The 13,084-nt window shown below is 39.2% G+C and overlaps 1 protein-coding gene across 6 annotated transcripts in view; it reads left to right on the forward strand.

The window, feature by feature from the left end:
* Window positions 1-13,084, forward strand: part of cadm1a (cell adhesion molecule 1a) — a 465,861-nt gene that overhangs the window by 378,240 nt on the left and 74,537 nt on the right. For all 6 annotated transcript variants that reach the window (XM_026182491.2, XM_026182490.2, XM_080307311.1 and 3 more), the window contains 2 exons: window positions 1,960-2,118; window positions 10,155-10,251. In XM_026182491.2, the coding sequence (XP_026038276.1) occupies window positions 1,960-2,118; window positions 10,155-10,251 (256 nt within the window). The remainder of the gene's footprint in view (window positions 1-1,959; window positions 2,119-10,154; window positions 10,252-13,084) is intronic.

The raw sequence follows: 13,084 nt of genomic DNA on the forward strand, positions 1-13,084 counted from the left end.
GCACTGTTGGACTAGCTAACCCTGCAAGCCGATACTATGATGCTAACTTTCAAGCACATACTTGGTTTTCACATATGCCAATGTCATTGCGATGGTTTGTGGTTACCAGGCCTACAACTTGGTCTTGAAGTCTGCCTTGAAGTTAGCTGCATATCATTCCTATAGCACACAGTGAATGATACACACAGGAAAAGGTAGAGTGGCTTGGATGTGCCAATCCAGGAGCAGAATGTCAGGAAATGACTTTTCTGGAGTGTTGGAAATGACAGATGGTGTAAAAAGGAGGATGGGGAGGAAATAAGATGGCGGATCATTAATCATCTCAGAAACCATTTATTCTAAATATATCTTCTACTTCCACACCTTTGTACCTGCCTTTGTGAACAGCTTTTGTGGGTTATTATTTTTATTGTGATATAAATTGTCAAATGTAAAGCACAAGGTTCAGACACCCAGGACTTGAATGAAGACATCTTTTCACTAGTCTTTCATGCATCTCAAAAGACATTTTGATTTGAGCAGACCCCTTCAGGTTCCCATTTCAGGTGCTTGCATACATCTAAAGCCTCTAGTGGTATTTATTCATGACAACCTGTTCCTTTACACCATCCACATCACACAGGTTTGCTTTCCCAGCTTCCAAAAAGACAGTTGTCACCACAGTGACAGGAACACCCCAGTGGCTGAGCTACAGAAGAGTGAGTGGAATGTGCACCGAGTACATATTTTACAGCTAAAATGTGAATTGATGGATGCAGCCGTTCATATTTGCACAGAGTTTCTCCTTTTCTGGCGTTTCTTTTTTGCAGGCTCTTTCTCTGATGTTTGTTTTATTGATGGGACACAAACACGCTTGTGCAAATGACTGCGAGGAAGTAGGACAAAGGGATAAAAAGGATCAATCTTTCTTTGTCACTCTACTGTACAGCATTCTCTGCATCTATGTCCCTCATTTTGCCCAATGAAGCTGTCCTCGTCGTTGCATTTGAGAACATTTTGTCTGTGTGCTATTAAAGAGCAGCCAGTAATAAGACGAGGGACGCTTTGCGAGCTTCAGATCTGGCAGTGCCGTACAAAAGGTGGCCACACAATAAATCTGGCTTGATAAAGCCTAATGAGTGATTCACAGTCGCACAGTAGCCCCTGACAGCAGGCAATTTTTAGCTGATTCACCTTATCGGACCATTTTCAAGGACACGCTTCTCACTCCCACTGTAAATATTTTGCAAGGTCAGGGGAAGAAAGACATTCCCCTTGCAGGCGAACAATGGCTGTCTTTGTCAGTCCTTAATATTTCAAACCTTGGTTGTTTTTTTTCTCTGGTAGCCTTGAGTGCAAAGCTGCCATCATTGATATTTTGTAAAGTAAAACTGTTCAGCAAAATACTCTTTCTTTCTTTTTTATAGCGTACTCCCAGAGGAATCAAGGATGCATAAAATAAACCTCTGACAGAAGTAAGGAAGAAATCCAAAATAAGTTTTGATAATATTTACCCAAATAAAAGCATATAGAAATTATTGACATTTTCTCTGCAATGGTAGCCTAAGCCTTGGGAGCTCTGTTTTCCTTATATGATCTTTGTGGGCAAAGCATACATTGAAAATCAATTGATCCCTCAAGCAGGAAATCAACCAGCCTACAGAATACAAGGAGTCCATAAAAGATTAGGACAGCAAGCTGTGCAGTTTTTACTTTAAACCAAACTCCAACTTTTTACACCAAAAGAGCGAGTCGGTGTTTGGCGCTGTTTGCTCAAACCAACTAAAGTCCTGGTATGGCTGCTGTGGTTGGATTTCCAGGCGAGCTTCCTAGAGGTGCTTCTCCCACAGTACAACTACTGCCCCAGCAGTTTCTGTTCCACACCCCAGTGCCACTGGATAGATGGTTCCTGCCAGAACCCTCTGAGTGAATTGATTTGACCTCCTTTATTTGTTTTGTCTTTGTTCTTTCTTACCATAGGCAAGCCCAAAGTTGAACTGACCTACGACAAGATGTACACAGTAACCAGCCGACTGACGTTCACCGTTAGCAAAGAGGATGACGGCGTACCTGTGATCTGCATCGTCGACCACCCTGCAGTCAAGGACTTCCAGGCACAGAAATACCTGGAGGTGCAGTGTAAGTGCTTCAGCTTGGTAATAAATTAGAAATCAGCATTTGATGGATATTTAAACAGCGCTATACTTTCCCTTTTTTCCTTTTTTCTGAGTATCATCTGCCTAACTCATCATCTTAATTCAGAAAAATGGACCGGATTAGAGAAGAGTGTTCCATTCCTACTAATTAAATGGAATAGATTTGCTTTTTTCTTACCCGCAACTAAAAGTTTAATGCATGAGGTGTGGCAGTGACATTGAAAGAAAATTATGCATGTTATAATGAATAAAAGGGGAAATTGGACTGTAACACAGTAGACAGTTCTATCTTCACTAATTAAATGACATAAACTTTCCACAACCTATCCCCCCACCACCCTCTGAAAGTTTGGTGAAAGGCTTTGCCATTGGAAAAAAAAAAGATTCATCTTGTGTGAGTAGGAAAAAATGAATGTAGAGGTGGTTTACAGATGTAACAAAGGAGAAGGTGTACAGGGTTCATGCAAAGCTGGGGTTGCAACAGAGAGGGTGAGATGGAGGGTGACGATCGACCCCTGAAGGGAGAGCTGAAAGACGACGTGTTTAGTTTCCTCCGGAAAAACATGTCGGTGTTAAATTTGAATTTCACTTTGCTCTTCTCACCTCTTTGTGAGAAGCATGGAAAAAAATCTGCAGATCTAGTTGAATGCAAAACAGATGCATACTTAAAAAGCTATTATCTTGGTGGCACAATGGCCAGCACAAGCAGATCTTTTCAACTGGTGTTTTCCTGACTTCAGACATGCTTCGGTTGCCTGTGGAGTATTTTGGTGCAAACAGCAGAGTGCACAGTGTGCAGGTGGTAGTGTTTTGTGGAAAAATATTTCACATGTGCATCAGAAATAAATATTTTAGAGTTGTGTTTTTTCCCCTAACCTAATGTCAATCATTTCATTAGGAAGTGCAAACAAAATGCACGGCAACTATTTACTACAAATATTTGCTACAAATGCACGGCAACAGTGCAAAAGAATAGAAAATAAAATATAGATCTAAATATAAATAAATCGCCATAATTCACCCTTAGCCAGGCAACGCTCTTAAATTTAGCATCAGAAATTAAATGCCTGTCAGGAAGTCTGCATTCATTTATAAAATGATCTGTCAGGATCCAGTTCTGTTCTTGATATGTGCTTTGTGCTGCACGTAAAGCTTTTGTATCAGTTTACACCTGTAATTAAATACTAACAACCAATCTGCAATTTGCAGTTTATCTTTGATTTGACAAGTATGACACCAGGCCACTCTCTCTTAAATCCTTATTGTTGTTCCAAAAGGCATCTTTTAGTACTTCCTTGTGGTGAACGTCTGTGCTTTCATTTAGAAAGGTTAGCTAAAACCGTGTTAGCTCACTATTAGATTTTAAATTACAGGGTAATCTGTGACAGCTAGGATCACTTTCTTGTCCACCTTTGACGGCGTTAATATTTTAAGTCTGGGGTTCGTTTTGATGTTGTGAGAGAAATGGCACTGGAAAAAACTCCATGGTACTCCAAAAATGTAACTATTTTCAATTGAAAATGTTTTTTAATACTTTAATGCTGAGGGTATTTTTAAATAAAAAGTCAATGCTGAACCTTAAGAGCTGTTAGGAAGCAGCTGAAAGCTCCCTGTGGACACATAACTTTACATTTTGCTAATATGAAGTTAATGTTTATTATAACAATTAGAACATTTATTTCTGAGTTAGTTTTAGTCTCGGTGGTGGGGTGCTGTTGCAGAAGCTCTGTCATGTTTATTTCCCAGTGTTGTATGATGCACAGCCCTGATCACATGCCCTCAGGGTCCTGGTGGGAATAGATGAATGTCAATGTACAGCCATGCTTCTCCATGCAGGACCTTGAAAATTCATGGACAAGCTAAGATCCAATCCTTAATTTCCATTTGTTTTCATATTTATTGACAATATGCACTCATTAAGTGATCTTAGTATTTATTGCTGAACAGAGAAGGACTTGATGCCTTGTGCTCATACCATGACACTCTGCACCTCTATGCTTAGATTAACTAAACTAACCAGTGGCTTATAGATTTCTACAACATCTCTCAAAAACATAGAATGTTACTTATTTTCCTCAAGTGAATGAGACTCTAAATTTGCTGCTTCTATTTGTATGTGAGGTACAAACATTCTCAGAATTCATTAAACTCTCAAATAATGCCCCTGTTTTCATGTAGGAATGGTTAACACAATGTTTATCTATCTAATCATCTGACCTTGTTTATTCAACTAAATGTTCCTTAAAAAAACAACACGTGGCCCATAATGGAGGCCAGGAGGACACTTTTGCAGCAATAGCCACGTTTAATTGCAGTATTATTTATATATATATATATGCACAGACGACTCTTCTCAATAACTAATAATAGCAATAACACAACACTGTTATAAAACAGCATGTAACAAGTAATTAAAATCCTAGACTGAATGTTTAGATCTTTTTGTTAATAGAGAATGGTTAGAGTTCTGTATTTATTGTTTCTGTAACCTTATGTCTTTGGCCTCTGGCATGTCCTAGCATTTTATTTAAAAAAATAAAATCTCTTCTGTCACTATCTGACCTTTCTCTATGAGCATGAGAGGAGGAGATCAGCTCATCTACAGAGGCAGAATGGCATTTTGCTGGCTTCTGATAACAGGGAGCTCACACTGACCACCCGGCTCAGTGCCTCACTCTGCTCCGTGCAGGGGCTGAGGCTGCCATGCTCTTTGCATACTGTAGTGGGTAACAAACAGACATAAACAGTCCTCCTCTCTACCTTCTCTTTGAACTCTGTTACACAGTTTAATATTACATAGCAACTGCTATTAGTGTATCCTTCCTATGTCCAGAGGAATTTTGTTTCTCTGTGGACTGTCTAAAGACTAACAGTCAACTGGTATGAATTAAGTAGATGTTTACTAATTGAGCACTCGGGGATGTGATAAAGTGCAAAATGCACAGTTTGGAGTCACGATTCTGTTTTGTTGTTTTTTAAATGTATTTGTTTTAGCAAAAGGACCAGCATTGTATAAAATTAGTGGAAGTATTATTGTTTTTCAACCAACACCTTTCACAACTTTTACTTTGAAAGCTTTCTGTTTCTATAGCATTAAAAGGCTCTTAGTAGTCGTGGTTTTCATTGATCATACTGCCCCTAGTGGTCACTAATGTTACAGTCACACTAGAGAAAACAGTGAAGGAGCAGCTGACAATAAAACGTGCAATCGACACGCCGTTCCACCATGTCGATTTCACTATTTGCCTCTTAAAATCAGTAAAAAGACACGCATGCAGAATTTACAGTAAGTTGCAGTAAAAGCAGAGGGAGAATTTTTATTTCAAGCCAACATGAAAATTACCACGGGAAAGCGTTTAAACAGACATTATTAACACATTTTCACGTAGATACATATTAGCTGCCTAGATTCATCATTTCTGGCAGTTAAGCACCCTGGAATGGCTTTAAAGATATCATCTCCCCCTGCTGGTAGTCCAATATCTGCATGTAGTAATGCAACTTCTGCAAGCGAGTCCATTTTATGTTTTGTCTGTTACAGGTTTTATGGATGAGACAACGGGTCAACCAAGATTATTAATCATTATTAAGCATTTCAATGAGACTTTAATAAACTGATCGTTCCCAGTTAGTTATTGGATTCAAAGCAACAGAGTCAGTCTGCTGTCAGTTTGGGATTGACTCGGGTGAAGCTGGCACTTGTATCATTATATTATCATTGATTATTGGTGATAAATGAACAAAAATCTGTGCAAACTACTTACATTCTACTTTTAATCTCATCCAAAATGGTAACATTGTTGCAGGATGGAAATTTACCTACAAATTTACAGGCACCCTTGCTTTTATATAGCATGTATAGCCAGAATTTAACAAGTAGTTAAGTTCAACCCCCGACTACAAAAACGAAGCACAATCGTGCTCATTGGTGCACCCTGACTCAAATTGATTGCAGCATGTTGGCAATCTGCCTGTGTTTATTACACTAGATGAAAATTAGTCACAAACGTTAACCAGCCTGTCTATCAGAGAGTGACTCCAGCCAATCCAAGACTGACTGCAATTGTTTAGAGACGGGATGCCTCCCAAGAGGTGTTGTGTGCAGTTGTCTTGCAATCAGAAGTGCTCAGCCTGAGGTGGAATGTGCAACCGTTCATTGCCACGCTTACGAAAAAATTAAACACAGTCACCACAACCACCGTGTATTCCTAATCAGCAAGGAGATTGCTTTTGGACTATTTTACTCTAGTGTGACTGACCCAATAGCTAACAGAAAACTGTTTGGAAAACTTTGGTTTTTGTGTCGAGAACTATATGTACAATCTATGTATCTTTACAACCCCAATGAACTGTCTGCTTTTTCCTTCTAATTGTCACCACAGAGCCCTTCCCATTAACATATCTAAAAAGTGCATATGTCTGGTGAGAAAATTATGAATGACAAAACTAAAATAAAGCCTACTTCTGCAGTTTCTACAGTGACATGCAAGTTAGCTTACTGATTAGATGCAGTACACTGGTTGATTTACATTTCATTCACCCACTGTGTAGGCAATTTGTGAGTGGAATGGAGAGCATTGTGTAGTAAGAAAAGGCGAAGGAAAAAACCCCATTGTCAGGGGACAGCATAATTAAATAAGACACTAATGATTATGTGTATAAGAAAGCAAGCTGTTTGCTCGGATGCTGGGTTGTTTTTCCCATAAGGTCAGCTGGCTGCCGAGAGATGGATAGTGCCGTCTTGAGTGCTTATGAGGTGAGGCACACAATAAAGCAAATAATTCAGTTAGCATAATGATAACGGCTCTCTTGCATATGGTAGACACTATTTCATTTCCACTGAAGTGGCAGCATCCGAATCTGGCAGCACAGTGTTTTCCCATCAAACAGAGACAAGAAAGCTTTGCCATAACTACTTGAGGCTATCAAAACAACCTACAGATGCCTGGCGTCCTTCATGTTTATGGCTCCGAGATGACAAGGTCAGATGACGTCGTGAGCAAAGAAAAAGTTGCAGGATGCCATGTAGTGCCTGGAGTGGAAATAAAACCAAAGGGTTGCTGTCTAAATCCAAGCATGCCTACTGAGCAGAAGACTTGGCTTTTTGCCCATCTGCTGTCCATCACAGAAACTGAAAGCCAGCCACTGACAGGGTGTGATTTAGACAGATGGATGGCCAGACACGTGTTGTTTATTGCCGAGAAGGTCGGACAGCAGCGTGGAACTTTACCGCCAGCTTTGAAATCATAACTCAGCCTCGATCATTCCAACTACAGGCTGATTAAAAAACACACGCACCAAAAAGTGGATTTAGGCCATAAAAAGAGGAAGAGAACAAGAATAATTTGCATCATAACTGGTAAACTATAATTACTCTACTTTGAAATAAAATGGTTCCACTGAATGGCATTTCTCTCTGCCATTTAATGTTAAATTTTTAACAAAACTAGAACAAAACTTTTTTTTTCATGGGGTAAAAATACTCTTATGCTCTTTTTATTACATTCAAGTAAATGGTATTTGTGACATCGATTGCATTTACAAAAAAGATGGGGATGATGTTTCCCTTTTGAGATGTGCTGTTGCTGAGCAGACGGCAAGATAAAAAGCAAATGTTCTTCGGTTTTCTGTCAGCAGGACACCTCATTGACTGGAACCATCAACCAAAACATACCTGGCATTTTTAAACCTTAGCGAAAGGTTGTAAGTCAGACGAGAGCTTCCGTTTCCCATTTCCCATTCAGTGCATGGCAAGAACGAATTCAATCCCTTATCCGTTTGATAGATTGAATAAAACATTACATTCAGTCGTCTCTTACGCCAAGGTGAAAAAAGGGCTTTGATAGCACCAGCAACAGCCAGTGCAATGGGAACAACCAAAACTCCACGGGTGCAGAGAATAGCACAGCGGTGACTGTCAAAGCACCCCACTGATTTGTCAAAACAGCATTCTTACATGCTTTTTTTCTCCAGCTGTAACAGCTACTAAAGTGCTTTTGCAACTTTAACCGGAAGCATCTTTGAACATACCAAGCTACTTGTGATCCTGCCCAGTGCCCACCTATCATCTCCTAGTGCTTTATGTTTTGCTGTCTTCTTTAATTTACATATCCACAAAAGATAAGATAAGACAACATTTATCAGTTGGCTGGGGCAGGGAACAGTGGCAAAAAGAAATAGAGCAGGAATAAAAATAACTTTATAGCCTAGAAACTAAAATGTACACTAAACAAAAATATGCTCACGTATAGCTGGTTTGATGCTCTGTAATCTGTATGCACAGGCTGTAATAGCAGGAAATTTAAAGGAAAACACCTTGAAAGTAATTTACTGTTTACTTAATGTCAAGTCAAATACCCCCCGGACTAAGCAACATAGCAGCTCAGTCCTAATAACAATAACAGTGCCTTTTAGCAACTTAAACATGACCTGGCCTCCTCTGATGCTTGAACACTGCTGAGGCAGGTCATGGATGTTGTTCTTGTTGCTGTATTTCCTGTTAATCCTCGCACCTTTTAAGGGTTTGCTCTTCAGGCACCATTCTCTTTCTGTCTTTTTAAAAGTAGAAGCTATTTCAAATGCTTGCCCTGAACATTTTAACCATTATTAACAACTTTCTGTCTCTCTCTACGGATTTTAACAACATCTGTATAAGGAGAACGCATTCAATGGAAAGATTCCCTTTTATGCTTCCTGTGTTTTGTGGGGTTCCCCAAGAGTCTGTACAGGGAATCCCTGATTTTTTTACCATGTACAATATAACCCTGGAAAAATCAAATGTCATGTGGAAAAGAAAGTGTTTGCAGGACCTTTAAAAACAAAGTATATCCCAGGATTTATCAGCCTGTAGAACCACCTTTAACAGCGATAACTTTATATAATTGTTTGCTGTGTGACTTTATCAGTCTCACGTCATTGTGGAGTCATTTTGGACCACTTTTCCTTTCAACATTGCTTCATTTCAATGAGGTTTGTGGCATCCGTTGAGGCACAACTCTTTTAAGGTCCCACCGCACCATTTAAGTTATGTTGACTTTTACTTGATCTTTGCTGCATTCTGTTGCTGCTGTGCTTAGGATCATTATCCTGTTTCATGACCCAGTTTTAATCAAGCTTTAGCTGTCAGACAGATGGCCTCAGATTTGATTCTAGAGGAATCAAATTTAAGAACAGAGAAGTTCATGTTTGACTCACTGACTGCAAGGTGTCCAGGCCTGTGGCAGCAAAACAAGTCCGATTTATCACCCATCCACTGACAGTTAGTATGAGGTGTTTGTGCCGATATGCTGCGATTGGTTTTCCCTAAAGGTAGAGCTATGCAATATGACCAGCCATCTCAACTTAAGTCTCATCTGTCAAAGGAGATTGTTCCAGAAGTCTTTTGGTTTGTATATAACTGTATGTCCCCTTTAAAATCTCAGATTTCAAGTGCTGGCTTAGTATCTCCAATTGTCACCAGAAGGTGCTTTATGTAATATAAGGTAAAAGAGCCCACATTAAAAAAGAGGCCAATTTCTTAGATGTACTTAAGTTGATGACTAAAGTTATGCACCAACTAATAACTTAAATCAATATTTGGTTGCTTCTTTCATTTGAAGATCCGCAAAAAGGATTCACAGTGTTGTTCGTGGGTTCTGATTTTCAGATTACTCATTTTAAGCCTTGAATAGTCAAGATCTTAGATGTGATCTCCCTGCTCCTTGGACACCTTATTAGTGCTCGAAATCCTCCTTCAGTTCATATAAATGCGAGAAGTCGGCAAAGCTGATTGACACCAACCAATGCCTCGTGCAACTTCATTGTTCTGCATGTCACTCCCAGGTTGAATTGGATTTAGCAGTTTTACGTTCTACTCCTGACCACAAATTTCAGCTTTGATGCATGTGCTTATCATTATGTTGATACTAAAGTTATACTATAGATATTTTTACAGCAGACCAGAATTCATGATAAGAACTTGTAGTTTGTCACTAATGTTATCTGGATATTTAATACTTTGTGTTTTTCTCATTTTTTCAGACAAACCAGAAGTTAAGATCGTGGTAGAATTTCCTCAGGGTCTGACCAGAGAAGGAGAGAACCTGGAACTGTCGTGTAAATTCAGAGGCAAACCCGAGTAAGACACAAGCAAACACACGCAAACATACACATTTAACCAATTAATGACAGCCATGGTGAAACAGGTATGCCTGCCTGCTAACAGTTGCACATCAGTGTATTCACTGACATACCATCAGTGCATTGTGGTGTGTGGCTGTCTGTTACTGTTTTAGTTTTGCTGTTGAGAAGTAATGAACATAGCAGCAGTTAGCTTGCACTGGCATTAAAAAGCATCTGTACATGGAAAAGACATAATTTCAAAATCTATGATTATTCAATCACTTTTTTTTTTCACAAATCATGGTCACAATACATAATGAAAACGTTGCAATTATACACAAAAACCCCCCCAAAACTAACAAAAAACAAAACTAACAAAAAGACCCCCCCCTCCCTCCCTACCCGAGGCTCACATAAAGAGAAACAGAACAAAACAAACAAAAAATGTTTTTATATAGTCAATAAATGGGTTCCAACAGAAGGCTGTACGGGGCTTTTGCTGGTAGTATTAGGAATACAGTACTATGCAAAAGTCTTTAGCCACCCCTGATTTCATCACGTTTTATTTCCTCAGAGGCAGACTTTCTTATTATATTTAAAGTAGTCTTGAGCAATCGTTCTCCAAGCTTTCTGACAGTCTTCCAAATTTTTCTTTGGATGTTGGCTGCTGTTCACTCATTTTCAATCCAGTCTTTGTACCTGACCATTTTCAGAGGAATCTTTTTTTTTCCAAAGCTGCTCAACACTGAACAAAGACTACAGAGTTTGACCATCGTGATTCCCATAGAGCTGTTAACTGAAAACTTTGCATATATGATAATTGAGGACAAAAGAAGAATAAGCACGCCTAAAAAAAAATATCTACAGCAGATGAACAGTATCCAAAAGTCATGTCCTGAAGAAAAAGGAAAAATCCAGCTCAGACTTGACACAGGACCTCAGAGTTGCATCTGACCCCGGCTGATCCAACAATGGAGAGTCATCAGAAATGGTGGAAGGGTGGCACAGCATGACAAAGATCCCAATTTCCCATTTTCCTAGAAAATGTGGGGTGGCTCAAGACTTTTGCACATCACTGTACATACAGCATGTTTTTGGTTTTTGGTATTAGAAATTTGCTCACTGCTGTATTTTTTGTTCTGCAAGAATATTCTGTTTGTCGAGTTTGTACTGACTAAAGCACTATTTACGTTTTTTTAATACGTTCATTTAGGTACTCACAACACTTAGGAAAGACCATGGTGTACTTTTAATACAGTAAAAAAAAGCAACAGTGACTTGACACACAGTGTGTTTATGTACATTCAATCAAAACCCAATTCAAAGTGCTTTTGTTGCCTAAACCTAACCACAGATGGAAGTCTGGATGTGAAACCCGGTCCTTTGTGTAAGAGTCGCTTTGTACGCCCACCATCCACCAAAAACACCTCCTGCTGTCTATGTTACAATTTGTAAATGTGACACATTGGCACACAAAAACGAATGTTAATCTAATGCAGCCAGACAGTACATTCAACCCAAGCATAGAAAAAGGAAAAACACAAAAGCACTATTAGTTTGTGATTTATTGGAGCCTTCGTTGAACTATGAGAAAACATGCAAATATGGAGTGCATATTGCTATTCACAGTATCATGCATTAATTTCATCTGAGGCTTCCAGACCATTCATGGTTACACTGCACCTTTGAAGTTATAAAAGGACATAAGTCCAAAGACTTTCCCCCTTTGTAGTTAGTATAAGACCGCAAAATAAAAGTGAATGGAGAAAAGCAGACAGAAAATATTCTACTGGATTTGAGAACTCAGAAGCAGCAGTGGGTTTAGTTGAGGTAAAATGGCGAGGATACTATAAATTTAGTTCTCTCATTAGCTAAACTGGCATAACTTATAATGCCAGTGATGAATCATTGGCTTATTGTAAGCATAGAGTTTTTATTCTCTTTTGATGGGTAACATAACATATAGTGCACACACCTCCAAAGTATGTGTCTGTGTGTATGAGTGAGACACGTTATATATGTCTAGTGTACAGTACTGTGCAAAAGTCTTGAGCCAATCCTTCTTTATATTTTGCTCAGAAAATGGGAAATAGGTGCAGCAACTTATTGAAACGTGCAACATATATGGAACGACTGTATATAAGGTACTGTAAAAGCAGAGTCTGTATGGTTCTAACGAGCTTCAGAGTCAATATTTGGTATGACTTCCTTTATTCTTTAGCATAGCCTGAAGTCTCTTTTGTCATTTCTTTAACTAGTCTTCTGGAATAGTTCTCCAGGCTTCTTGAAGGCCATTTATTCCACACTGCTTCAATAATGTTGACGCCTGGGCTCTGGGCAGGCCAATCCATGACTGATAGTGCTCCATGGTGTGTTTTTCTATCCAACTATGCTTTTACTACAGTGTGTTTGAGAACATTATCATGAAAAACAAAGCCGTTGCATGATCGCCAACACCACTGGGGAAGCTCCAAACCATATCAGAGCCTCCACCGTGATTTACAAATTACTTGCCACTCACTATTCTACCTACTGGAATCACTCCATAAGACCTGCTGGCATTGATTTTTAGTCCAGATCCTTTGTAATTAGCATGCGTCTCCGTTTTCTCCCTGTTTTCATTCCGTAAGAATGGCTTCTTGACAGCTACCCTTCCACCGGGACATTTCTGATGAGGCTTCAGTGAACAGCAGATGTATCAACTTAAGGGCTAGATGCATTTCTGAGGTCCTATGTCAGGTCTTTGCAATACATTTCCATATTTTTAGGGACATGACTTTCAAATGTTTTTTTCTGCTGTAGTTTTTTTGGTCTGTCGCTTCTTTTGTCCTCCACTTGTCTAGTTCCAT

This window comes from Astatotilapia calliptera, chromosome 10, assembly GCF_964374335.1.
Source record: "Astatotilapia calliptera chromosome 10, fAstCal68.1, whole genome shotgun sequence".
Taxonomy (NCBI): domain Eukaryota; kingdom Metazoa; phylum Chordata; class Actinopteri; order Cichliformes; family Cichlidae; genus Astatotilapia; species Astatotilapia calliptera.